Raw genomic sequence first — 24610 nt, forward strand, 5'->3', positions numbered from 1 at the left:
CCCTCAACTCCTGAAGACTTGAGAAGGACTCTGCATATCTCGAGTTCTCTGTACAGCACTTTCCTTTCCATTTTTCTGCCCCATGAACAGTAGCCGCCTTGGTCTTTTCAGTTGCTCAACTGTATCCCTCATCTCAGAGAATCTGCCAGCTCTACCTGGGTTCCCTGTCCCCGTGCAACAGTCAAAATTCTCTTTCTCTGGGGCAGTAAGCTGGGGCAATCCTAGCACTCATTTCCATTTGTTTCCCAGATTAAGTCACCACCATCCTTCATTGCTTGAAGTCCAATGTCTTGAAAATGGTTATTAATTTGGTTCCAGTTTTTCTTTTTTCTCCTGGAGGGAGAGTAAATCCAGTTCCTATTACTCCATCTTTGTCAGAAGCACAAATTGCAATTCAATGTATTTTCCAGTTTCTATTGTGATGTCTTCTTTGAGCCTAGGTTATTTAGAAGTATATTTCTTAAATTCCGGATAAGTTTTTTTCCCCCTAGTTACCTTATTGTCATTAATTTCTCACTTAATTGCGCTGTGGTCAGGGACCTTATTCTGTATTATTTCCACCCTTTGAAATTTATCAACATGTTCTTTATGGCCTAGTATATGGTTTGTGTATTTTTCATTTGTAATTGCAGAGAATGTGTTTCCTGCTGCTGTTGACTGCAGGGTTATATCCCCCTCCCTCTCTCCATGAGGCAAGTCTGTTAATGGTGATGGTTATTTTTTTAAAAAGATTTTATTTATTTATTAGAGATAGGGAGCGAGCAAGAGAGCAGGAGCAGGGGAGCAGAGGGAGAGGGAGAAACAGGCACCAGGGAGCCTGACTTGGGGTTCGATCCCAGGACCCCAGGATCATGACCTGAGCCAAAGACAGACGCTTAACCAACTGAGCCACCCAAGTGCCCCATGATGGTTTATTTTGTGTGTCAACCTGATTGGGCTAAGCAATGCACAGCGACCTGGGAGGATAGCCTTTCTGGATGTGTCTGGATCTTTCTGGAAGAGATTAGCATTTGAATCAGCAGACTGAACAAAGAAGATACGCCCTCACCAATGTAGGCAAACATCATCCACTCCGTTGAGGTCCTGAACAGAAAAAGTAAAAGGGCAAATTCTCTCTCCTAGATCGGTAGGAGAAGGAAGGGAAAAATGAAGGGGGGGGGGTAAACAGAAGGGGAAATGAACCACGAAAGACTATGGACTCCGGGAAACAAACTGAGGGTTTAAGAGGGGAGGAGGGCGGGGAGGGGATGGGTTAGCACGGTGATGGGTAGTAAGGAGGGCACCTATTGCATGGAGCACTGGGTGTTATACGCACATAATGAATCACGGAACGCTACATCAAAAACTAATGATGTACTGAATGGTGACTAACATACCATAATAAAAATAAATAAATAAATAAATAAATAAATAAATAAATAAATAAATAAAGTTTCAGTTAAAAAAAAAATCTCTCTCCTAGAACTGGGATGTCCATCTTCTCCTGCCCTTGGACACTGGTGCTCCTGGTTCTTGGATATACATATACATCTATATCTATATCTTTATTGGTTCTCTCTGGAGAACCCTAAAACAATACTTACTGATTTTTTTAAAAATTTTTCTCTATTTTTTATGTCAGCAAGAGAGGTGTGCAAAGATTTTCCTCCACAAATGATCATTTATTTTGCTTTTTCTATCAGTTTTGGCATTTAATGACCAAATAAATTTAGGTCATTAAAGTCCACTTTATCTGATACTGAAACAGTGTTTACATGATATAGAGTTTTACTTTCAATGTTTCTATATCCTTATGTTTTACATGTGCCTCGTACAAGCAGGATTATTTATTTATTTATTTATTTATTTATTTATTTATTGAAGATTTTATTTATTTATTTGACAGAGAGACACAGCGAGAGAGGGAACACAGCAGGGGAGTGGGAAAGCTAGAAGCAGGCCCCCAGTGGAGGAGCCTGATGTGAGGCTGGATCCCAGAACGCGGGGATCACGCCCTGAGCCGAAGGCAGACGCTTAACGACTGAGCCACCCAGGCGCCCCAAGCAGGATTTTTTAAAAGGCCAACCTGACAATTATCTTCTGACTGGAGCATTTAGTCCACATACATTTAATATTACGGTTTAAACCTACCATTTAGTTTCTTTTTGACTTGCTTGCTCTGTTTCTCTTTGCTTTATTGCTTTCTTTACGTACTCCCTGGCTGTTCTTGTAGTGGTTACCTTGAGTAACCAAACTTTCTTGAGTATTTTCTTTATAAGTGTCTGTCAGTGATGACTTCTCTCAGCTTCTGTTTGTCTGAAAATGTCTTTTACCTTTATTCTTGAATGAATTTTTTGCTAAGTAGAGACATGACATCAATGTGGCTTTTTTACTTTTGGCACTTTGAAGATGTCATTTCAGTGTCTTCTGGCTTCAAATCTTTTTGTTGAGAAATAAGCTATTGTTGCTCTTTGAAGATTCTTTTTTTTTTTTTTCTTCCCTCTTGCTACCTTTAGGACACATGTCTTTGGTTTTAGCAGTCTTACTGTGATGTATTTAAATAATATTTTCGTTTATCATTTTGAGGTTCATATGGTTCTTGAATCTGTACTTGATATCACATTTTAGGAAGTTCCTACCTATTGTCTGTTAAAATATTGTCTTCCCCCACTTTTGCCCATTTCTCCTTCAACCCTAATTACAAATATTTTGGATCTCTGTTTTCTCTCTCAACCTTTTCCTATGTAGACCATCCTTTCTGTCCCTTTGTGCTTTATTCAAGATATTTTCTTCTCAGCTATGTACTTCACTAATTTTTTCTTCAGCTATGTTTTATCTGTTATATGTATCCATGAGTTCATTTCGGTTATTGTTTTTCAATTTCAGAGTTGTTATGGTTCTTTTTCATTGTCCCCCATTTTTTGTTAAAATTCTTAATCTTATCTTTCATGTCTGAACATTGTATGCATTGTCATTTTAAAATCTCTGCCCAGTAATGCTAAGTTTGGACTCCAAGATGTGTTTCTACTAGCAATTGCTTCTCTTGGATTTTCTTTGTGTCATTTGTCTTCTCAGGTGCCTAGTTTTTAAATCGTTTTTGTAAAATTGCTTGTAGAAATAATTTGAGAGCTAAGAGAATATCATGTCCTTACAGAGAGGATTTCCTGGCACCTAGGGCACTGGCACTATGGAATCACTTAAATCCACTGTATAGATTAAGATTCAGAGCAGAGCAGCAGCCCCTGTGTGGTTATAATTTGAGTGCAGTCTTCGGGGGTCCCACACACAAGAGTGAGCGCACTTACCAGCATTAAGCCCCACCTTGGCAGTCCCCAGAATCCTTTTTTCCCCCTCTGTGAACCTACCAAAAGTAGGACTCACCCTCTCAGGTGCCCCTTCCAGAATCGAAAGATGCCCAAAGAAGGCATAATCTCCTTCAATCTACATCTTCTTCTTGCCCATAATTTTACTCTCAAATTAGTTCTTTGATGTCTTTATGTTTTTAAAAAGCATTTTGCCCAGCTTTCCCACTTCTCAGTGGGAGAATCGGTCTATATTACTCTGTCCACCATTACTAGAAGCAAAATTCTGGGTGCGTGTTTTTGGAGGGTGAACAGTTATTAGGTGATTTCCGTTCCAACTCTTATTTTAACATTCTAACTTAAGAGAACATTTACATATAGCTAATTTGATTAAGTGTTCTTTAAAAAGACAAGAATATACCACAGTTAATATTTCCTAAGAAACCATGGACTTGGAGGTTAGAACAGATCTGTCATAACTCTCAGAGGCTGGCAGTTTATCTCATGCTGTAGGTTTAAATCAACTTCAGGGTGTCATTCAGCAATTTAAGTCTAAGTCCTTCCTAAAATGTGGGTGAGAAAATACTGCTTTCTTAAGTCCTTGGTCTTCAGGAGTATCTGGGTGGAGGGAGAGGGGAACTGCCTGTGATAAAAGGCTTTCACCTGGGACTCAGCCGGGTATGGCTGGAGGATGCTCTGGGCTGAGAGGCAGACTGTGCTGAGAATGTTCCTCCTCTTTTCTCAAACATCAAAATTTCTGGGAGGTACTAATATATACCCCAAACTTAACCTGTTAAAATATTAATTGGTAATTAATTACTCATCACTGCTAAGGCCACTCCATTCTTCCAGTTGTTCAATGCCATTTGTCATTCTTGCCTCTTCTCTTTCCCTTGATCTTATCCATTAGCAAAATCCTCTTGGCATGGCCTTCAGCGTGTAACCAGGATTCATCACTTCTCACCACCTCTTCTTATCACCTTTGTCCAAGACACTGTAAGTTTCTGCTTAGATGACCTTGATAGCTCCTAACTCTTGTCCCTGTATACTCTTCACAAGGCAGCTAGAGGAATCCTTTCAAAACCTTAGACAGATCATACCACATCTTTGCTCAAAATCCTGCAATAAGCTTTCCATTTCACTCAGGGTAAACACCAAAGTCTATAAATTGGCCTACAAGTTCATTGCTATAGGCCCTCTCCCTTGACCTCTGCTCTTGTCTCTTCTTGCTCTTTCTCATCAGCCGGGCTGTTCCTCCAATATGTCAGCACCTTTGCATCTGCTTTCTGGGATCCTCTTAGAAAAGATTTTATTTCCCCTTTACCCATAGCATGGTCCGGTATATAGCTCTTATGATTACACTGCATTTTAAGTAGCAGAATCAAGTTTTTTATCACCAGATCCTGAGAAGTCAGGTATCTTTTTTTTGAAGTTGAAGTTTCATCTTATTCCTCTCTTGGAGATCTGCCTCGCCCCAAGCTGCCACCAGACGAGAAGGTGCCTACCTGGTTTTGGAAGTCTGCAGTTCTTGAAAACCCATGTGGAAAAGGTAATATCCCAATCAGATTAAGATGACAGATAGGGGGGCACCTGGATGGCTCAGCCATTAAGCATGTGCCTTCGGCTCAGGTCATGATCCCAGGGTCCTGGGATCGAGTCCCGCATCAGGCTCCCTGCTCAGCAGGAAGCCTGCTTCTCCCTCTCCCACTCCCCTTGCTTGTGTTCCCTCTCTCCCTGTCTCTGTAAAAAAAAAAAAAAGAAAAAGAAAAAAAGAAAAAAAAAAAAGATGGCAGATAGGTCCCTTAGTTCACAAGGAACAGGAACCATTACGTGCTAGTGAGACATGCTAGTGTGCATAACCTGTGGCCCAGCAATTTCACTCCTATGTTCCCCAGAAAAACACTCTGAAAGGTGTTCAGAGCAGAAGTTGGTTAAAACCCTAAAAAGCTTTCATTAAAAGCATGAACAAATGACTAAGCACTATATAGCAGTTAAAGGATTCTATCTGAATATGTTGATTAATGAATTCATAATTAAGTGATTTCAAAAAGCAGAATGGCATAGAATGAGATAGAACACACCACTTTTAAAAATTAAGGTGAGTGGAGGAAATTGGAAGAAATGGGATTGGGATGGGAGCTGAGATAAAAGTAAAGTAAAATGTATGAAAACGAAAATAAGGCCACACACAGACCAATGATCACGATGCACCATGAACGGAGTTCAAAGCCACAATGAATACCCAAGCTTATTTGTGGACCAGGCCTGGGCAGGGGGAAGATCCTACGACAAACTATTAGAGCTCCCTCTTCAGGCTGACTTGATACCAACCCACAAACAGAACCCTTCAAGCAGTCCTTCCATGAGCATGTGTTCCAAGCCCTCCCTGTATCCGTCGCTATTCCATATACTAGACATACAAAAGTGAACAATACGGTCCGTTGTTTAGCAAATCACAAGCTTACATGGCTTATCCACACTTCTATTTTTTCTTCCCAAAGGGATAGGAAATTCTGTGAACAATTTACCTAACCACAGATGTTTGCAGCATTTCCCAGATCTACGAACACTAATAAAAGGGAGTAAGTCTGGTAGAAATGGTATGCTTGTTGCGTCAGAGGACTCAATGTCAAAATCATTGACAGAAAAACTAATTCCATAAAATAATGCTAAAGTGATTGATGCAATTGGGTTCTTCCTTTTTTTTTTTTTAAGTAATCTCTACACCCAATGTGGGACTCGAACTCATGACCCTGAGATCAAGAGTCAAATGCTCTTCCAACTAAGCCAGCCAGGTGTCCCAGCTGGGTTTTTTCTTAATGGTGATGTTTTATGTTGAATAAGTCCTGTACCTTTACCACATTATTTCACAACTGAGGTTTGTATTTGTTTTGTATTGTCTCTGATGTCTGGTAAGAAATGAGTTCATGGAAAGGTTTTCCCACACCTGTCCCAGGCATAAGGCATAAGGCTCCTCTCCAATGCAGACTGGTGTTTGGTAAAATCTAAACTTTGAAGGCTTTTCCATATCACTTACACTCAAAGAGCTTTTCTCTGTATGGAATCTTTGATACACTTTAAGAATTGAGCTAACACTGAAAGTGTCCCCAGAGCAGTCACACATACAGGGTTTTGCTCCAATGTGGATTTATTGATACAGAAGACTGATTTCAGTGAAGGCCTTCCCATTTTTATATTTATGGATTTCCTGGTAATAAGCATTGCTTCCAAATGAAGGCCTCCCTACTTGCTCCTGTCCAAAGTGAATTTATGTTTAATGGCACTTGAGCTCACATGGAATGTTTAAGACACTGAAGATATCCCCCACAGTTCTCTGATATCTGACAAGACCAGTCCAGTATCTGAAGGCTTTGCCACATTCTTTACTCTGGTGGGGCTCTTCTTCAGGATGGCTTCTCTGCTGTGTAGTGTAATGGGACTTGGGTTTACATTGAAGGTCTTTCCAGGTTGAGAATACTCATAGGGTCTCCTCAAGTCTGGACATGCCGGTGCTTAGTCAGGACTGCTGGTGTTCCAGGGTTTGTTTCATTAGGGAGAGACATTTTTAGATCACTCATTTTAGACTGAGCAGCTGCTTCTTTTAGATTAGTTTATTACAAGCTGAAATTGTACACAAGGTGAAGGGAGAATTTCCCACTCCCAGAGCAGTCACAGAAGTGAACTTCAGGGCAAATTCTCCCAAGTGTCTTAGGTCCCTTTATCAGAGAGATACTCTGCTTGGCTTGAAGCACTGTAAGCTGTGATTCCTCAAAGGGCTTCCTCCCTCACTGGGTGGTGGACTTCTGCAAAACTCTGCTTTGAAATGGACTCCTTGTTTAGGGCCAGGAGTCACCATCTGAAAGAACAGGTTGATCATGAAATTAGCATCTTTTCCCCTAGAGGCAGAAAGAAGTCAAATTAACAAATGAGAGCAGCCTAGAGAGAAATCGCCTAAAACATGGCTTTTTATATGTAGAAGTTCTAAGTAAAAATATATACTTGCTTTTTCATTAATTTCTGCACTTTAGAATTTTCTTCTTTTTCCTTTCTTTGGGTTATTTTCCTGTGGGTTTTTTTGTTTTTAAAATTTTTAGAAGTAATTTCTGCACCCAACATGGGGCTCAAACTTACGACCCCAAGATCAAGGGTTGTATGCTCCTCTGACTGAGCCAGCCAGGAGCCCGTTTTCCTGTGTTTAAGTTCTCAAAAGTGGATGTTTAGAGCATTTTCTTCAGCTTTTCTTCTTTTCTAAATATAGCATCTGTATTTTTTAAATGAAATAATTAACCCAAGGAGCTTGAAAAAGTACCTGGCACAGACTAGGTCTCAATAAATGGAAGCTAGTACTGTTAGTGTATCACTGATGTAAAGCAGGAGAAGTAAAATAGGAGGGACTAGGAAGGAGACACAATATTTATTCAAGATTTCCTGTGAACATAACAACATATAAAGCAGATTAAAGAGGCCATCACATCAACAAAGCATATTACTCTCTCTCTAGAGAGATTATAAAAATCTCAAAGCTGGAAGGGATATCAGGGAATATTTGGCCTATCTCCTTTATTTTTAAGGATGTAGAAACGGAGGCCCAGCTAGGTGGCGTTAGTCTAGTCTAATATAATTACTTGAGGTTAAAAACAGGTTGAGACCAAGGGCTCTTGGATCTCACCTTTAAAGTTTTTACCAGTGTAACACACTGGCTCTAAGAGCTCACTGTGGTATATAAACAACCTTCATATTAAAATTCTCATGTTACAGTTAGCCGTTAAGAGAACAGATTGTCAGGTTAGACTTCTGGTTTCAGTTCCTGGCTCGATCATTTCCTAGCTGAATGACCAAGTTTTTTAATGTCTCTGTTCCACAATTTCTTCAGCCGTAAAATGGGAGTATAATGGTATGTATCTCATATCATTGTTTTTATTGAGGAAAAACTACATGTAAGGCACTCAGATAAAGCCCTCGCATAGAAAGCATTCCATGAATATTGACCATCATAGCAGATATATTACCTCCGTGGTAGATTGCATTGTTTTTCCTTAGTCATTGCCATGTTTGTAAGGATTTTTCCCCCCACCATACAGTTAAGAAGCTTGGTCATCTGACCTGCTTTGGCTAATGAACTCTGAGTGGAAACGACATACACTCCTCCTGAGTATATGCTATAGAAGCCATTGTGTGGCCCTACCATTGTTTCTCTTTTCCTCCTCAAGCCTGGATCCTGGGAGAGAATGTATCAGAGCTGCAACTAACCCAGAGCTGAAACACAACATAAACAAGAATATGTTTTGTACTATGAACAACTAGGATTTGGGGCAGCAGGAGGGCGGGGCAGGGGGGTGGGGAGGCGGGGTTGGTTACATGATACAAATCTAGTTGGTTGTCAGTAGCCTAAGTTGACTTGTACAATCTCCCGGCGCTTCCGGGTGCCAGCTGCTGGGTGTTGCCGGGGTCAGTGAACACAGGCAAACAGGAAAGTAACAGCTAAACCTTTCATCACTTACTGCACTGGCGTTAGCAAGACGCTCAACTAGAGAAAGTGCTGGAGGCTGCAGTGCTCCCTTATCCATGAACAGTGCCAGGCGAGGGTTAGGTGATTCAGCACAGGTGTGGGGACTGTCTCACTGCCAAGAGAGCACTGAACAAAAGGGTCCAGTCATTTTATGGACCTGGGGGCCAGGAGGAAGAAGAGGGGAAAAGGTAAGGAGTGGAAAAGTACTGACTACTGAGTTAGAGTGGGGAAAAGGGAATTCAAGTTCCCTCTACCCCAATAAGAGAGTCTTGGCAGAGCTGCTTGGGCAAGGCCCCCCATGACAGGTCTCCAGATGAGGTGCCTGGGCCAGGAGGACAGAGATGCCTAAGAGCACGACTGTCCACGCAGTCTTGAATCCTTGAGGACAACTCAGACTGCATGCATTAGCTGTGCCTCCAAGTCTAGTGTGGGAGGGCAGTCCCCTACAAGGGGTGAAGCATTTATAACTGCCTATAATCAGGTCTAAAAAAAATCACACACAGAAATGGAGCTAGACTCCTCAGGTAAGATGATTTGTTCCACTGAATACCTAAACATAGTGAATACCTAAATAATAATTAGGAAAAGGTGGAACAAGGAAAGGCAAATAAACCAGTGGAACAGAACAGAGAAACCAGAAACATATCTATGCATATATGGACTATTGATATATGACAATGAGCACTGTACAACAGGGGGGAAAAGACGGTCTTTCCTATAAGTGATGCAAGATAAACTGGATATTCATATGGGAAAAGAATGACATTTAACTACCTCATTCATACATAAAATCAATTTCAGCTGAATCGCTATGTTGTACACCTGAAACAAATGTAACACTGTATGTTAGCTACAATGGAATTAACATTTTTTAAAATCAATTTTAAATGGATTATAGATATAACTGGAAAAGCAAAACTGTAAGACTTTTTTAAAAAAAGATTTTATTTGAGAGCAAGAGAGGGAGAGACAGTGAGCCTGAGTAGGGGGCAGGGGCAAAGGGAGAGGGGAAAGCAGACTCCCCCCTGAGCAGGGAGCCCAATGCAGGACTCGATCCCAGAACCCTGAGATCACGACCGGAGCCGAAGGCAGACGCTTAATCGGTTGAGCCACCCAGATGCCCCCAAAACTATAAGACTTTTAAAGAGTAAATATAGATTATCCTCATGATCTCAAGGCAGAGAAAGAATTCTTCAAAAGACGTACCAAACAAAAAGACAAAAGAAAAAGATAGGTAAACTGGACTATATTAAATTTAAAAAACTAATGCTCATCAAAAGGCATCATTATTAAGAAAATTAAAAGGCAAGCCATAGAGTTAGAGAGGGTATTTGCATTTTCTGTGAAAGGGAAGCATATTAAGAATATGTAAATAATTTCTACAACATGTAATTTATATATGAACTTTTTATAAAGAACACCAAACCACCAATAAGCACAAGGTGAGCTTGTCTGCTCTTTGTCCAAGAGATGTGAGCTCATCTCTCAAGGCTAGCAGGGGCATCAACAACACGAACAAGTGGCCTGCGTAAGAGTGTGGCCACAGCAGGACATGCAGGAGTGCGAGAGGCCCAACGAGGGCTGTCTCTCCCAACAATGGCATAGAGTTACAAGGTAAAATGCACTTCTCACTACATTTCAACACTAGCCCAGAGAGGATGTTTCACACTTTCAAGCATAGATAACAAGGAATCTCACAGTCTGGCCCCCAACTGTCTCCAGTGTGATGTCACTATTTCCCTACTATATTCTATAACCAGTGAAAACCTCCTCATTTCCCCCAGACACAAACTTTTTTAAAAAAAGATTTTATTTATTTGAGAGAGAACACACGAGTGGGGGAGCAGAGGGAGAGGGAGAAGCAGACTCCCTGCTGATGAGGGAGCCCAATGCGGGGACTCAGTCCTAGGGCCTCAGGATCGTGACCTGAGCTGTAGGCAGATGCTCAACTGACTGAGCCACCCAGGTGTCCCCAGACACATACCTTTTAGCATGTGATTCCCAATGTACCTTCTTTCGTCTTTTCCTGTGGCTGAAGAACTCACTCTTCCTCCAAGATTTCTTCCTTCTCTGAGGCCTTTTCAACCCGAGTGGTTGTTACACCTTCAGTGCCGAGCCCTCCGTACAAACCTAGTGGCTTTATCACTGTAATTACTGTTTTCTCTCCGCTCCCTCTCCCTGTACCCAAACAGGCTGTAAGCCCTGGGACAGTAGGGTGCTTTTTTCATTTATCTTTGTATTTCTACTGCCTGGCACAAGGCCCAACCCACAACAGATGATTGTTAACACCCTAATTTGAGCTTACAAGAAATAACCATGTCACATGCATCCTGATCTTCTAACACTATATTCTTCAGTAAAAGAAATTTTTTTCCTCCAGGATGTCTGCCCCTTCAAAGTCTCAGAATACTCACCACTTACTGCTTAGGATTCAGCTGCGCTTGTTTGGGGTGGGATATGGCATCTCTTCCGTGCTGATCCCAGAAGAGTCTGTCCGCAAACCTCCATCCTAGGGACAAACCAAGACAGCTGGGGCCAAAGAGGCAAACGCTAAAAACACTGAAGGTAACAATACAGAAACAGGGTGGCAAGGAACTCCCCCTAGGGCAGAGCAAGGAGCAACCAGTCTCCTTCAACTGTCAAAAGGCAGAAAGAAGGAGGGCAAAGGAATTCACACTTTCAATCCAGCATAGCAAAGACAATTTCCTAGTGTCCTGCTGAGGCCCTCAAATTCTGCCTGTAAGTATGTGCCTTACTCTCTCTAGCGTGCCCCAGGTGAGGTCATGTCTCCCCAATTTGAGCGCCATAACCATGACCCTCTCTGTGTTCAGCCCCCATGTCCATGCCTACAGTTACCTGGGCAGACGGGTAAGAACTACCTCAATACCAGAGACTCCATGATGTGCTTTCCCACATGCACCTTGGACCTCACTGCTTGACGGCACAAGCTGGTGCAAAGCTTCACGGAATCCAGTGTGTCTATGGGCTGACTGGCCTGAAATGCTGATGAGAAATCCTGGAAACTGTGCATCCCTTTACAACACAGTTATCCTACTCTGAGGTGTGAACACCATTTCACCTTCCCAGAGAATGTTTCCTCCTGCCTGTCCACACTGTGGACCAAATCAATCTGCAATTTCTATCAATTTGGTGTTCATCTTCAACCTCGAGTGATTTAGTTACAGGGATCAAAAGAATTTCAGGCCTGTTACCCAGGAGTTAGAAATCACTATTAATATAAAAAAATAGTAAAGTAATTTTAAAGTCCAGATCTCTTCCCTGAGTTTCATATGTTTCATATAACTTTTGGGTTTTAGGCCTGGGGATGGGGTTAGAAAGCTAGGGTACAGTCTGATGAACAGCTCTTCTGGGATGTTCACAGACATAATAAAGACATTTTCCAAAGTGAACTCAGTAACTTTCCACCACTTCTCGAATCTACCACACTCCTGGTTGATTTGATACATCAAGATCCAGGGAGTCACTCAAAGAGATCCTTCAAAGTCATCCTAAAACCAGTACCAACTCAACAACAGTTCCCAAGTTTGTCCCATCCTCATACCTCTTGAATCTGCAGATGCCACACCACACTTTGAGAAACACCAAATGCAAGGGTTTGGAGCACCGGACGCATCTAGAGAGGCTTTTTGTTTTTGTTTTGGTTCAGGAAGCTCAGTCAAGTTTAGTGGGTTTACTGGATCAGTGAGTCAAAAGGCCTGGGACTTTGTTGGCGAGGCAAGAATGACCCTGAAGAATTATCTACTGGATTCCTACCTAAAAAAAAGAGGCAGTCTACCCTCTGCCAAAGAAGTTCCTAATCCATCTATCTAATCACTCCTGAGAGAACAGGGGTACATCCAAGGCAAAGAAAGGGAACCGATCAGTTAGTATTTCCAGATAAATGAGAGAATGTCATTCCTGTCCCACCAATCAACACTACTTCCGATTTCAAAACTTAATAGGTTTCACCCATAATACAGGTAGCAACAATAACAAAAGGCTTGTACATGAGAAAAATAAAAACAATGTTTGAATTACTGATGTTGGCTCTTACTAAACCAAAACAAACTACATTATGGTATATATTTAAATGGCTTTACCTTATGAGTTGTAAAGTGGCATTCTCAGAAGTAGACGTGATTTTAGAACTTTAGTCACCATTCTGGAGTGACTTCTCACTTCTTCAATATTTTCACTGACTTCTCACTTCTTCAATATTCTAAGGGACCAAGTATCAATTAAAACAGTAACTTTTACCATACCCTCAATTTGGTGTTAACTTCTGATACCAAAAAAAGGCCTTTGGAATATCTTCACCACATAAATCACTGAGGACACTTTCCTTTGGCATGTATTTTCTGGTGTTTAGTAAGATTAGAACTCCCACGGAAAGCTTTCCCACACTCGTCACACTCGTACGGCTTCTCTCCAGTGTGGATTCTCTGGTGATGGATAAGGGTGGAGATTTGGCTGAATGCTTTCCTACATTCTCCACACTCATAGGGCTTTTCTCCAGAGTGAATCCTCTGATGATTAATAAGGGCAGAGTTCACGTAGAAGGCCTTCCCACACTCCTTACACTCATACGGCTTCTCTCCTGTGTGGATTCTCTGATGTTTGATGAGGGCTGAGCTCACGCCGAAGGCTTTCCCACACTCATCACACTCATAGGGCTTTTCACCAGAGTGGATTCTCTGATGTTTGATAAGGTCTGAGCTCACACTAAAGGCTTTGCCACACTCATTACACTCATAGGGTTTCTCTCCATTGTGGATTCTCTGATGGATGATCAGGTGTGCCCTCACACTGAAGCCTTTCCTACACTCATTACAAGTATAGGGCTTCTCGCCAGTGTGGATTCTTTCATGCACAGTGAGGGTTGAGCGCACACTGAAGGCTTTTCCACAGTGATCACACTCATAGGGTTTCTCTCCAGTGTGGATTCTCCGATGTCGAACAAGGCCTGAGCTCTGAGCAAACTTCTTTCCACATTCACTACATGTATACCGTCTTTCTTCTGTGGGCCTGTCCTCATGCCTTTGTACCTGGTTCATATACTGAGAGGTTTTTTCATACTCAGGAATCTGTAATGTATCCCTATTATATATGCTGGCAATCTGCTGGTGTGGGTCCATCCTTACAAAAATCTTCCCTTCAGAAACGCCACCTCATTCATACCTCTGGCCTTGGTTCCTGAAATAATAACAAACAGACTTTCAAAGGTAATTTATTCTATGCTGCTAAAGCAATAGGACAGTATACAGACTTAACTAGAACTCTCAAACATGTTTGATAAACCCAGGACACAACACTAGTATGACAGCCAGATCAAACATTTTATTTAGTCTGTACACAGAAACATATCACAGAACTATTAGAATGAACATCTGACTCAGACGTCTACTTCAAATCTACCCTTAAAAATAAAATAAAATAAAATAAAATAAAATAAAATAAAATAAAATAAAATAAAATAAAATAAAATAAAATAGGGGTGCCTGGGTGGCTCCGTCGTTAAGCGTCTGCCTTCCACTCAGGTCATGATCCCGGCGTCCTGGGATCGAGCCCCGCATCGGGTTCCCTGCTCAGCAGGAAGCCTGCTTCTCCCTCTCCCACTCCCCCTGCTTGTGTTCCCTCTCTCGCTGCCTCTCTCTTTGTCAAATAAATAAATAAAATCTTAAAAAATAAATAAATAAATAAAAAATAATCTACCCTTTATAAAGGTATCTAAAGCACAGAATCCGGAATATAGGTAAATATTTAAAAAATACATAGTTTCTACTTGAGACTTTTTATCATATTTAGCCAAACCGGGACACAAGACAGGAACTGAAGAGATTTGTAGACAGTAGAACGGATGAAGGAGTATACAAACAGAGAAGGCAAAAGCAGCAGAAATTCAGCTGATAATAAGCTTGGAAAAGTGACAGTAACACCACTGACAGCTGTGTTTTTACCACTCGCACTATTCGGGCTGTAAGAGAAACACGGGGATAAAAGCAGCTCTGCCTATTGCTGCACTACCGCCGTAGCTGATGCTGCTAGGACAGCCCCTTAGCAACAGGGACACTCTGTCTCCCGTGGAACTGTGTCAGAACAGACCCCCCACCTCTCCACAGAACGGGGAGCCCATTCCATCTTTACAGTCCAGACCAATGTGTGGAAGCTTGGTGGATTGTCACCACTCTCTTATCCCGTGGGAACAAACCCAATTCTGTCTCCAAACTTGACAAAACTTTTGCTGCAAACTCAAATTACACAAATTATCTCCACTCTGCCTCTTTCCATTTTACAAACTGTTTTATGTTTCAACAGTCATAAGTGGACAGTATATACTCTTGATATGATGAGAATGGAACTTCATCTCTGGGGTCTTCTTCCCCCAAAACTATAACGTCAGTAAAATAATGAGAAAAACATCAGTCAAATCGCAGATGAGTGGCATTCTACAAAAAAACGGACTCCTCAAAACTGTCAAACCCAAGAGGAGCCTAAGGAGACGTGACAGTTAGAAGTAATATGGTATCCTACATGGGGCCCTAAAAGGACATTAGGTAAAAATGAGGAAAATGTGAATAAAGTGTGGATCTTAATAATAATCAACGGTGATTCAAAATTTATGATCAATGTACTAATATAAGATATTAATAATAGGGAAACTGAGTGTGGGGTATATAGGAACTCTGTGTACTACCTTTACAATCTTTCTATAACTCTAAAATGTCCAGAGTGCCCAGAAACTATTCTAAAAATTTTATTTAAAAATCTGTTTATGCTGGGAGCCTGTCTGGCTCAGTCACAAGAGCATGTAACACTTTTTTTTTTTTTTTAAAGATTTTATTTATTTATTTGACAGAGAGAGACAGCCAGCGAGAGAGGGAGCACGAGCAGGGGGAGTGGGAGAGGAAGAAGCAAGCTCCCAGCGGAGGAGCCTGATGCGGGGCTGGATCCCAGAACGCCGGGATCACGCCCTGAGCCGAAGGCAGACGCTTAACGACTGTGCCACCCAGGCGTCCCAAGAGCATGTAACTCTTGATCTTGAGGTCATGTTGGGTGTAGAGATTACTTAAAATAAATAAATAAACCCAAGCGGCACCTGGGTGGAAAAAAAAAAGGGGGGGGACACCTGGGTGCATCATTGGGTTAAGCGTCTGCCTTTGGCTCAGGTCATGATCCCGGGGTCCTGGGATCGAGCCCCATGTTGGGCTCCTGGCTCAGAGGGGAGCCTGCTTCTCTCTCTCCCCCATGCTTGTGCTCTCTCTCACTATCTCTTTCTCTATTTTATAAATAAAACTTTAAAAAAAACCGGGGCGCCTGGGTGGCGCAGTCGTTAAGCGTCTGCCTTCGGCTCAGGGCGTGATCCCGGCGTTATGGGATCGAGCCCCACATCAGGCTCTTCTGCTGGGAGCCTGCTTCTTCCTCTCCCACTCCCCTGCTTGTGTTCCCTCTCTTGCTGGCTGTCTCTCTCTCTTCAAATAAATAAAAATAAAATCTTTAAAAAAAAAAAAAATAAATAAAAATAAAAATAAAAAATAAAAAAACCCAAAACAAACAAAAAAACCTTAAAAAAATTTGTCTATGCAACACAAAGAAATGGGAAGATATTCCATGCTCATGGATTAGAAACACAAATATTGTTAAAATGTCTATACTATAGGGGCACCTGGGTGGCTTAGTCAGTTAAGTATCTGCCTTAGGCTCAGGTCATGATACCAGGGCCCTGGGACTGAGCCCTACACTGGGCTCCCTCCTGGAGGGGAGCTGCTTCTCCCTCTCCCTCTCCCTCGGCTATTACACCGCCCCGCCCCCAACCCGTGCTCTCTGGCTCCAACTCTCTATCAAATAAATAAATTAAATCTTAAAAAAAAAAAAAAGTTTATATTACCCAAAGCAAACTACACATTTAATGCAATCCCTATCAAAAAACCAACAGCATTTTTCACAGAACTAGAACAAACAATCCTAAAATTTGCATGGAACCATAAAAGACCCTGAATATCCAAAGCAATCTTGAAAAGCAAAGCAAAGCTGAAGGCATCACAATTCCGGACTTCAAGTTATAGTACAAAGCTGTAGTCACCAAGAAAATAAGACACATGGGTTAATGGAATAGAACAGAAAACCCAGAAACGGACCCACAACTATATGGTCAACTAATCTTTGACAAAGCAGGAAAAATACCCAGTGGGAAAAAGACAGCCTCTTCAACAAATGGCACTGGGGAAACTGGACAGCCAAATGCAAAAGAATGAAACTGGACCACTTTCTTATACCATACACAAAAATAAATTCAAAATGGATGAAAGCCCTAAATGCGAGCTAGGAAACCATCAAAAGTCTAGAGGTGAACACAGGCAGTAACTTCTTTGACACTGGTGGTAGCAACTTCTTACTAGATATGTCTTCTGAGGTAAGGGAAACAAAAGTAAAAATAAACTATTGGGACTACATCAAAATAAAAAGCTTCTGCACAGCAAAGGAAACAATCAACAAAGCTAAAAGGCAGCCTATGCAATGGGAGAAGACATCTGCAAATGCCTCAGATAAACGGCTAGCAACCAAAATCTATAGAGAACTTAACACTAATCAACACCAACAAAATAATCCAATTAAAAAAATGGGCAGAAGACACGAACAGACATTTCTCCAAAGACATATATGCGGCCTTGGGGTGCCTTGGTGGCTCAGTTGATTTGACTTTGGCTCAGGTCATGATCTCAGGGTCCTGCAACTTAGCCCTGCATCAAGCTCCCTGCTCAGTGGGAAGCCTGCTTCTCCCTCCTCTTCCGCCCCCCTCCCAAGCTTGTGCTCTCTCTCTCAAATAAATAAAATCTTTAAAAATTTTTTTTTAATTAAAAAAAAAAAAGATATATATGTAGCCAACAGATACATGAAAAGATGCTCAAGGGACTCCCGGGTGGTGCAGTCAGTTAAGCATCTGACTCTTGGTTTTGGCTCAGGTCCTGATCTCAGTGTCATGAGATTGGGCCCCGGGTCGGCTCCTCGCTCAGTGTGGAGCCTCCTTGAGATTCTCTCTCCCTCTCCCTCTGACCCTCCTGCTTGTGCGCTCAAAAATAAAAAATCTTTAAAAAAAGAAAAAAAAAAGATGCTCTGTATCACTCATCATCAGGGAAAAGCGAATCAAAACCACAATGATACCACCTTACACCAGTCAGAATGACTAAAATTAACAAGTCAGGAAACAACAAATGTTAAGGAGGATACAGAGAAAGGGGAACCCTCTTCACTGTTGATGTGAATGCAAGCTGGTGCAGCCACTTTGGGAAACAGTATGGTGGTTCCTCAAAGAGTTAAAAACAGAGCTACCCTTTGATCCAGCAATTGCACTACTGGGTATTTACCCGGAGAATACAAAAACACTGAGTCAAAGAGATACATGCACCCTAATGTTTATAGCAACATTATCTACAATAGCCAGACTATGCAGCACAAATCTCCATTGACTGATGAATGGGTAAAAAAGAAACGGTATATATGTACACAATGGAATATTACTCAGCCAGAAAAGAACAAAATCTTGCCATCTGCAACAACATGAATGGAACTAAAGTGTACTATGCTAAGCAAATTAAGTCAGAGAAAGACAGATATCGTATGATTTCACTCATATGGGGAAATTAAGAAATAAACAAAGGGAAAAAAAGAGAAAGAGACACATCAAGAAACAGACTCTTAATTACAGAGACCACAATGATGGTTACCAGAGAAGGGGGTGGGCGATGGATCAAACAGATGATGGGGATTAAAGAGTGCATTTGTCATGATAAGCACCTGGTGATATAGCGAATACAGAGAATCACTCTATTGTACACCTAAAACTGTGATAACACTGTATGTTAACTAGCTGGAATTTCAATAAAACTTAAAAAAAATAAAAATTAAAAAAATGTGTCTGTGTTTGAATAGGTAATATACAACTGAGAAGTTAAAATGCTCTAAAAAGGCAAATAGTCTTATTTCCACTGTGATCCTCCTCGGTTTACCACCCCCAGAAGTCAGCATCTTTATTAGTTGCTGTGTCTTTGATGTTTCTTCATACAGACACGTATTTTTTAAAGGGTCTGGCTGCCTTGCTCCAGGGGGTGGGGAGTGGCGGTTTCCGCACGGGTCAAGCACAGGTTGTCTGTTGTCGTCACAGGGACACCACGCTCCGCGGCCTCGGAGCCGAGCCATTTCCCAGCGACGCCGCTGTACCACGTTCCTCTGAACAGCAGCTCCCTGGAACCCTGAAAAAGGCCCCCCCGGGTGGGACTCCTGCGCAGAATCCGGAAGACACGGTTACCATGGAAGCGCGTGGCTAAGCTGCTGTGCCACGAAGAGCGAGCTGGGAGAATCCCTAGTCCCACCCGAAGCCCTCGGTCCGCAGCTGCGCACACCGGCAACGTCTGCGGCGACCCACTCCGCGCGCCGCCTCCTCCCCTCAAGCTCCGAACTGCCGACACTTCGGGCAACTACAAAGATACGGTCTCTTGTTTTCTGAGTAAGTGACCTTAACGCTAGAGGTGTGTGTAAAACACCCTTCTGTTACCACGTGGCTTTGGGTTAACGTGTTTAACTTCGAAGAAGAGCCAACAAGACACACACTTGCCTCACCTTTTCAACAGAAGAGGCGGGGAGGCGCGCGGCAAACGCACCACGAACGCCAAGGAGACGCGTTCTCGCGAGCGGAGCGGGCGGCTAACTTGTCTCTGAGGCAGAGTTTCCAAGAACACAACAGAACTGCCAGGTCCCTCCGCTACGAACGTGTCACGCACAGAAGAGGTCGCTGAGGACACCCCTCCCCGCACCCTAAATCCAGCCCTGTCAGAGGGCGAGCAGGGTCAACGCAGTGAGAGGAGCGGCTGCTGGGGGTGTGGGGACCTCGCCCTCCCAGAGCCCGGAGCGGAGGGGCAGGGGGAGGGGCTGAAGGAAACGCGGCTGAGATCACCCGGCTGCCTCAGAGCCAAAAGCCGAGCCCAACGACGAGCGGTGACGCCCCACCTGGGCCGCCTAGGCCGGGACGACCACAGAGACCACGCCTTCCGCAGACACCCGCGCCAGACACCTGCCGCGCCGCTCTAGGGCCCCGGAGGCTCCCCTCTCAGTGGTTCCTGAGCCGGCCGCCTGATAGAGTTCTATTTACTCCAAACAAAGCATTTCAAATCTCTTATCTCCTTTAATCCCGCAAAGATGAGGTTACAGTCCTCCTCTCATATATAAGAAAACTGAAAAGCAGATAGATTTTTCGAGGTCGGACAACTAATCAAACAGCAGAGATGATCTATCCCAGTCCCAAATCCTTCCACTTAGCACTCAGAAACAACTTCTTAATTTATAAATTTAACACTATTCCAATAAAAATACCAACTTTTTTAGAAGTAGATTTTAACGTTCACATAGACAAGTAAACAAGCAAGACTCCCTGGGAAAACTGTGAAAAAGGAGGGCAATGAAGGAGCACTTGTTCTAAATGATCTTAAACAGATTTTAAAAGCCTCAGTGGGAGTGTCCTATTGGTGAGTGAGACACATAAATGGTACAGAATAGAAAGTCCAGAAATAGATGCAATCAGAGGGAGAAATTTAGCACAGATCAAAGGTACTAAATCAGTAAGAAAAAGATGAGTAGACTCCTCAATAAATGTATGGCGAGAACTAGGTAATCATCCAGAAAGATGTTCAACTGGATTCCTTTCTTGGTCTATACACAGGTAAATATTCCAAATAAATTGAAGTTGTGTTATAAGTGTAAACTATAAAAATACCAGAGGAAAATGTGGGAGAATTCTTTTAAAAACCTCAGTGTAGGAAAGCCTTTCTAATTATGAACCCAAATCCAGAGGCAAGGAATGAAAAGATTGATACATTTGGGGTCCATACAGAGAATCAAAATTCCTGCAAGGTAAAAGAAACAAAATCACCTTAAGCAGAGTTAAAGATAAGTAAAAAATGGAAAACATATATACAACTTATGTCTCAGACAACAGGCAGCAAATATGGAACTCTTGAACAATAACATACTGTGGAATGGCAGCAGTGAGCTGGGTGTCCTCTTTCTCCACCCGCACTTTGAATCAGATTCCGCTGAGAGTTCGTAACAACACACTTTTTTGTTGTTGTTGTTCGTAACAACACACTTATCCTACTCTTGTTTAAGTAAGTTAAAAAAAAAAAAGTTTCCCCAGGTCCCTTACTTCCAGAGTCTTCAAAAGACCACAGAATGTCAAAGTTTAACACTTACAACCCTCCTGTGGGGTAAAGGGTTTCTATAGTTGATATTTCAATGGTGTATTCCTGGGTAGGAGCTGAAGAGGCAGTGATTCTCCCTTTGGTCCCAGGGCTGGTATTTTTTGCTAGGTTACTTCTTAAATGTGTGCAACAGCTGGGACCTGGGAAAAAATTAAACACATGAAATTATGAATCACTGTATAAACGAATCAAGAGAGCAGGCCCGACCGAGGGAGTTACGGAGAAAAATAATGACAACAAATGTCTAGATACTACTTCTTATGTATCAGATACTGTTCATGTAATCTTGGTAACAATGCTAGGCAGGTGCTTTTTATCATCCTCGTTTACATTCGAGGAAATGGAGGCACAGAGAGATTAAGTGGTTTGGCCACAATCACAGGTTTAAACCTACATGCCCAAAAAATAGAAAAAGAAGAAAAAAAGAGACACATTCTTAAGAGACTACAAGTTCTATGAGGACTTAATAAATACCTCTCCCTTCCCCTGCTGCTGTTGCTGTCGGGGCTCATCCAACGCAGCCACTTTTTCAATGACCCTCCGCCCCCGTGCTGGTGCCTCTCCCAGACCTGGCTGGCACTCCTCAGGCCTAACGGTCAGAAACTGACCTCAGCCACTGTCAACCGAGCTGCTGGAGCCAGCTCAGAGACAAGAGTTTTCTGGTAACAGAATTCGTGAAACCAGCAAAACCAACTCCTCTACTTCTGCCACAGAGTTTTGGAGTCTGCGATTTGATAAGATTCCTCCTAAGGGCCTCTTTTTCCGTTACCCTTCTTCTGTAAAAGAAGCATTATTTTACTCACAGAAAAAGCAGACTGCCATAGCTGTTACACTAACTACCGAGGGGATGGGAGAAAAGAACGCAAATCGGGGGCTAGCTTGCTAAGAAGGGCTGTCCCATCGCCCGCTGGGCTAGCCGGTGTGACCTGTGCCATGGACTCTCCCCCGCCGTCGCCGCAGAGCGCGGTTGCTGGGAGGCGGTTCAGCGCGGGAGCGGAAGGAAAGTGGCTGCTTAAGGGGACGGGCGATCATCTACCGCCAAGCTGTAACAGAGGTGTACCCTGCATTCAGAACGCAACGTCCTGGGCGCAAGAAGTGGAAGGGGAAGCCTCTCCCGAATACTCATTTCGAGTCGTCCGCCGTGTCCCCCTTTCGTTTGAAAGGCGAGCTGAGGGTCTATAAGGAGGGCACGGTGTTGTTGGGACTCCATAAGCTCGGGGGCCGTAGAAAAGCCCAGGCTTACCACCCCGGGAGGGAGCAGCTCCGAACCGCGAGAAAACCCCTCTGGCCAGGCCGCATCTGGGCGTCGCCTCCGCGGCCCGAGGGACGGCCACCCAACAGGCAAGGAGGCAACCTGCAAGTGCCTCCGAGCAACGCCCGCCACGCCACCGCACGCGCACCGGAAGTCCCGGCACTTCCGGGGCGGTCCCCTCAGAAACTTCCGGGCGGGCCCTCTAGCGGCCCGGGCCTGGTTCCGGCCAGCAGTGCCTGTGCCGCGCCTCTCGCGAAGATGCTTTCTGCTTCCTGAGTTTGCCAGTGTAGGACGGACGACTCTTGAATTTTGGGACATCTCCAGGTGGGCCCTACAGGATCCCTAAAACCGACACGCGGGACCACAGGATCTCGGAAAGCCAGAGCTGCAGATCCGCTGTGCTTTAAGATTAGGGACCAGGCTCAGGAGAGCGGGGCTTTCAAAACTTCACTGTGGTTAACACCGCAGACTCCCTCGAACCTGCCATTTCTGGAAGAATTTCACTCAAGACCGGTCGGTATACTTGCATGGACATACAAGCTGATAACAGGAGTAGTTCCTAAAATGAAACATTACAGTTGGAGGCACTACGTATGAGTCCGTCCCATGGCAGAGTACAAATTAAGAACATACTAAAAGGGTCAGACCTGAGGGTATAACCAGCCGGAAAAGAAATGGCAAAGCATCAGGAAGCCTGGATTGTCTTTCTACCTGTACCACTAACTTTAACGGGTGACCCAGTGCAAACCACGTGGCCCCTCTGGACCTCCATTTACAGCATGGGTTGGAAAATGATTTCGAACGTCACTTCCAATCCTATCATTCTGTAGACTATGAATAATTAAACACAACAGAGAAACGCAGTTATTTCTTTGGTGTGCTACACGCTGAAACCGACTAACTCAAGTTGATCCTTTTCAAACCTGTTTAGGTGCCACAGAGCTACAAAAGATGAATGTTCTTAAAAAGACCTTTTAAACTATAGGAAATCACATTTTCTCCTCCATATTTGCCTTCCTAAGTAAGATTAACAGTCTGTTAAAAACTATATAAGTGGGCATGTGTTTTACTTGGCAAACTCTAACACAATGGCCTGTGGCTTCCTTGGAATAGTTAATACTGTCTAGAGGGGCTGCCAAAGGGACTGTTGAAGGTTATGTGTTGTCCCCAAAGCTATATCATTTGTAAGTTAGAGGTCCCCTACCAAAGTTTTATCTTTGATTCTATGTAATGAGCCAAGATGGGGAAAGCTGGCACTGGACTTGTAGTTCTAGAACACCTACCTGATAGAACAATGGGAGGCAGATCTGACGCTGAAAGCAACCTTAGGTCATCATCAACCATTTTATGATTTACCATCACCCCAACATGTATATTCCTGTGAACTCCCATCATTTAAGGCTTTTTCTTTTCTAATCTTACACACCATAAAATATATACACAGGGTTCTTTTAAAGCTTGCCATAGTTAATTTTTCTAATTGTAGTGCTGGTATTCATCTCTCTTCTTTCTCCTATATACCTTAAATATATAGGGTTTCTCATAGCACTATTAAACATACAGAGCCAGATCATTTCTTTTGTTGTGGGGGCTGTTTGGGCATGCAGGACATTTACAGCATCCCTAGCCTCTATCTGCTAGATGCCAGTAGTATCCCAGCTGTCCAGTGATGGTACAACCAGAAATATCTCCAGACGTTGCTAGTTTTCTCCAGTTGAGAACCACTGGATATAACCTCAGATATAAAAGCCTCAGATGTAAAAGCCTATTCTCAAGCACTTTGCAATAACTTTAACACAGTAATCTCTAGTTCCTTATTCCTATTTAACCTCAGATATAAAAGCCTATACTCAAGCACTTTTGCAATAACGTTAACACTGTAATCTCTAGTTTCTTATTCCTATTTTCTTCCTTATATTGAATAAATAAGTTTGGCCAAACAAATGGACAGCTTCATATTTCAGTTTTTTCATATATTCTCCTAAAGTTGGGATTATTTAAAAAAAAATTTTTATTTATTGGAGAGAGTGCCTGAGAGCAAGTGGGGGGAGGGGCAGGAGGAGAGTGAAAGGGAGAAGCAGACTCCCTGCTAAGCACAGAGCCCAATGCTGCAATGGGTGCTGCAATGGACGCAGGGTTCGATCCCATGGACGCTGAGATCATGACCTGGGCCAAAGTCAGATGCTTAATCAACTGAGTCCCCTAGGTGCCCCCGAAGTTGGACTTTTTAGTCTTAGTCTGAGGAACAGGCAGTTACAGATGTACTACAGAAACAGATCTGTGTACAAAGTGGTAAGAGACATATAACCTTGAAAACAGC

At 42.9% G+C, this 24610-nt stretch overlaps 1 protein-coding gene across 3 annotated transcripts; it reads right to left on the reverse strand.

The window, feature by feature from the left end:
* Window positions 1–6877: 6877 nt before the first annotated feature.
* On the reverse strand, window positions 6878–24588 carry LOC123794449 (uncharacterized). 3 transcript variants are annotated; one of them, XM_087858011.1, is made up of 6 exons: window positions 22282–24588; window positions 21031–21178; window positions 12891–13983; window positions 8783–11299; window positions 8467–8537; window positions 6878–7137 (listed from the first exon to the last, which is right to left on the reverse strand). In XM_087858011.1, the coding sequence occupies exon 3, from the start codon at window positions 13923–13925 to the stop codon at window positions 13116–13118; it is 810 nt and encodes a 269-aa protein (XP_087714137.1). In that variant the 5' UTR covers window positions 13926–13983; window positions 21031–21178; window positions 22282–24588; the 3' UTR covers window positions 6878–7137; window positions 8467–8537; window positions 8783–11299; window positions 12891–13115. The 3 variants fall into 3 exon arrangements, with proteins under 3 accessions (XP_087714137.1, XP_087714136.1, XP_087714138.1); XM_087858010.1 differs by having other exon boundaries at window positions 20811–21178; XM_087858012.1 differs by lacking the exon at window positions 21031–21178.
* Between the last annotated feature and the right edge of the window lie 22 nt (window positions 24589–24610).

This window comes from Ursus americanus, chromosome 32 (assembly GCF_024610735.1).
Source record: "Ursus americanus isolate L20-20 chromosome 32, mUrsAme1.1.p, whole genome shotgun sequence".
NCBI lineage: Eukaryota > Metazoa > Chordata > Mammalia > Carnivora > Ursidae > Ursus > Ursus americanus.

Excerpts from the sequence above, each read along its gene's own strand:
- LOC123794449 (XM_087858012.1), bottom strand. The coding sequence starts at position 13,925 with ATGGACCCACACCAGCAGATTGCCAGCATATATAATAGGGATACATTA.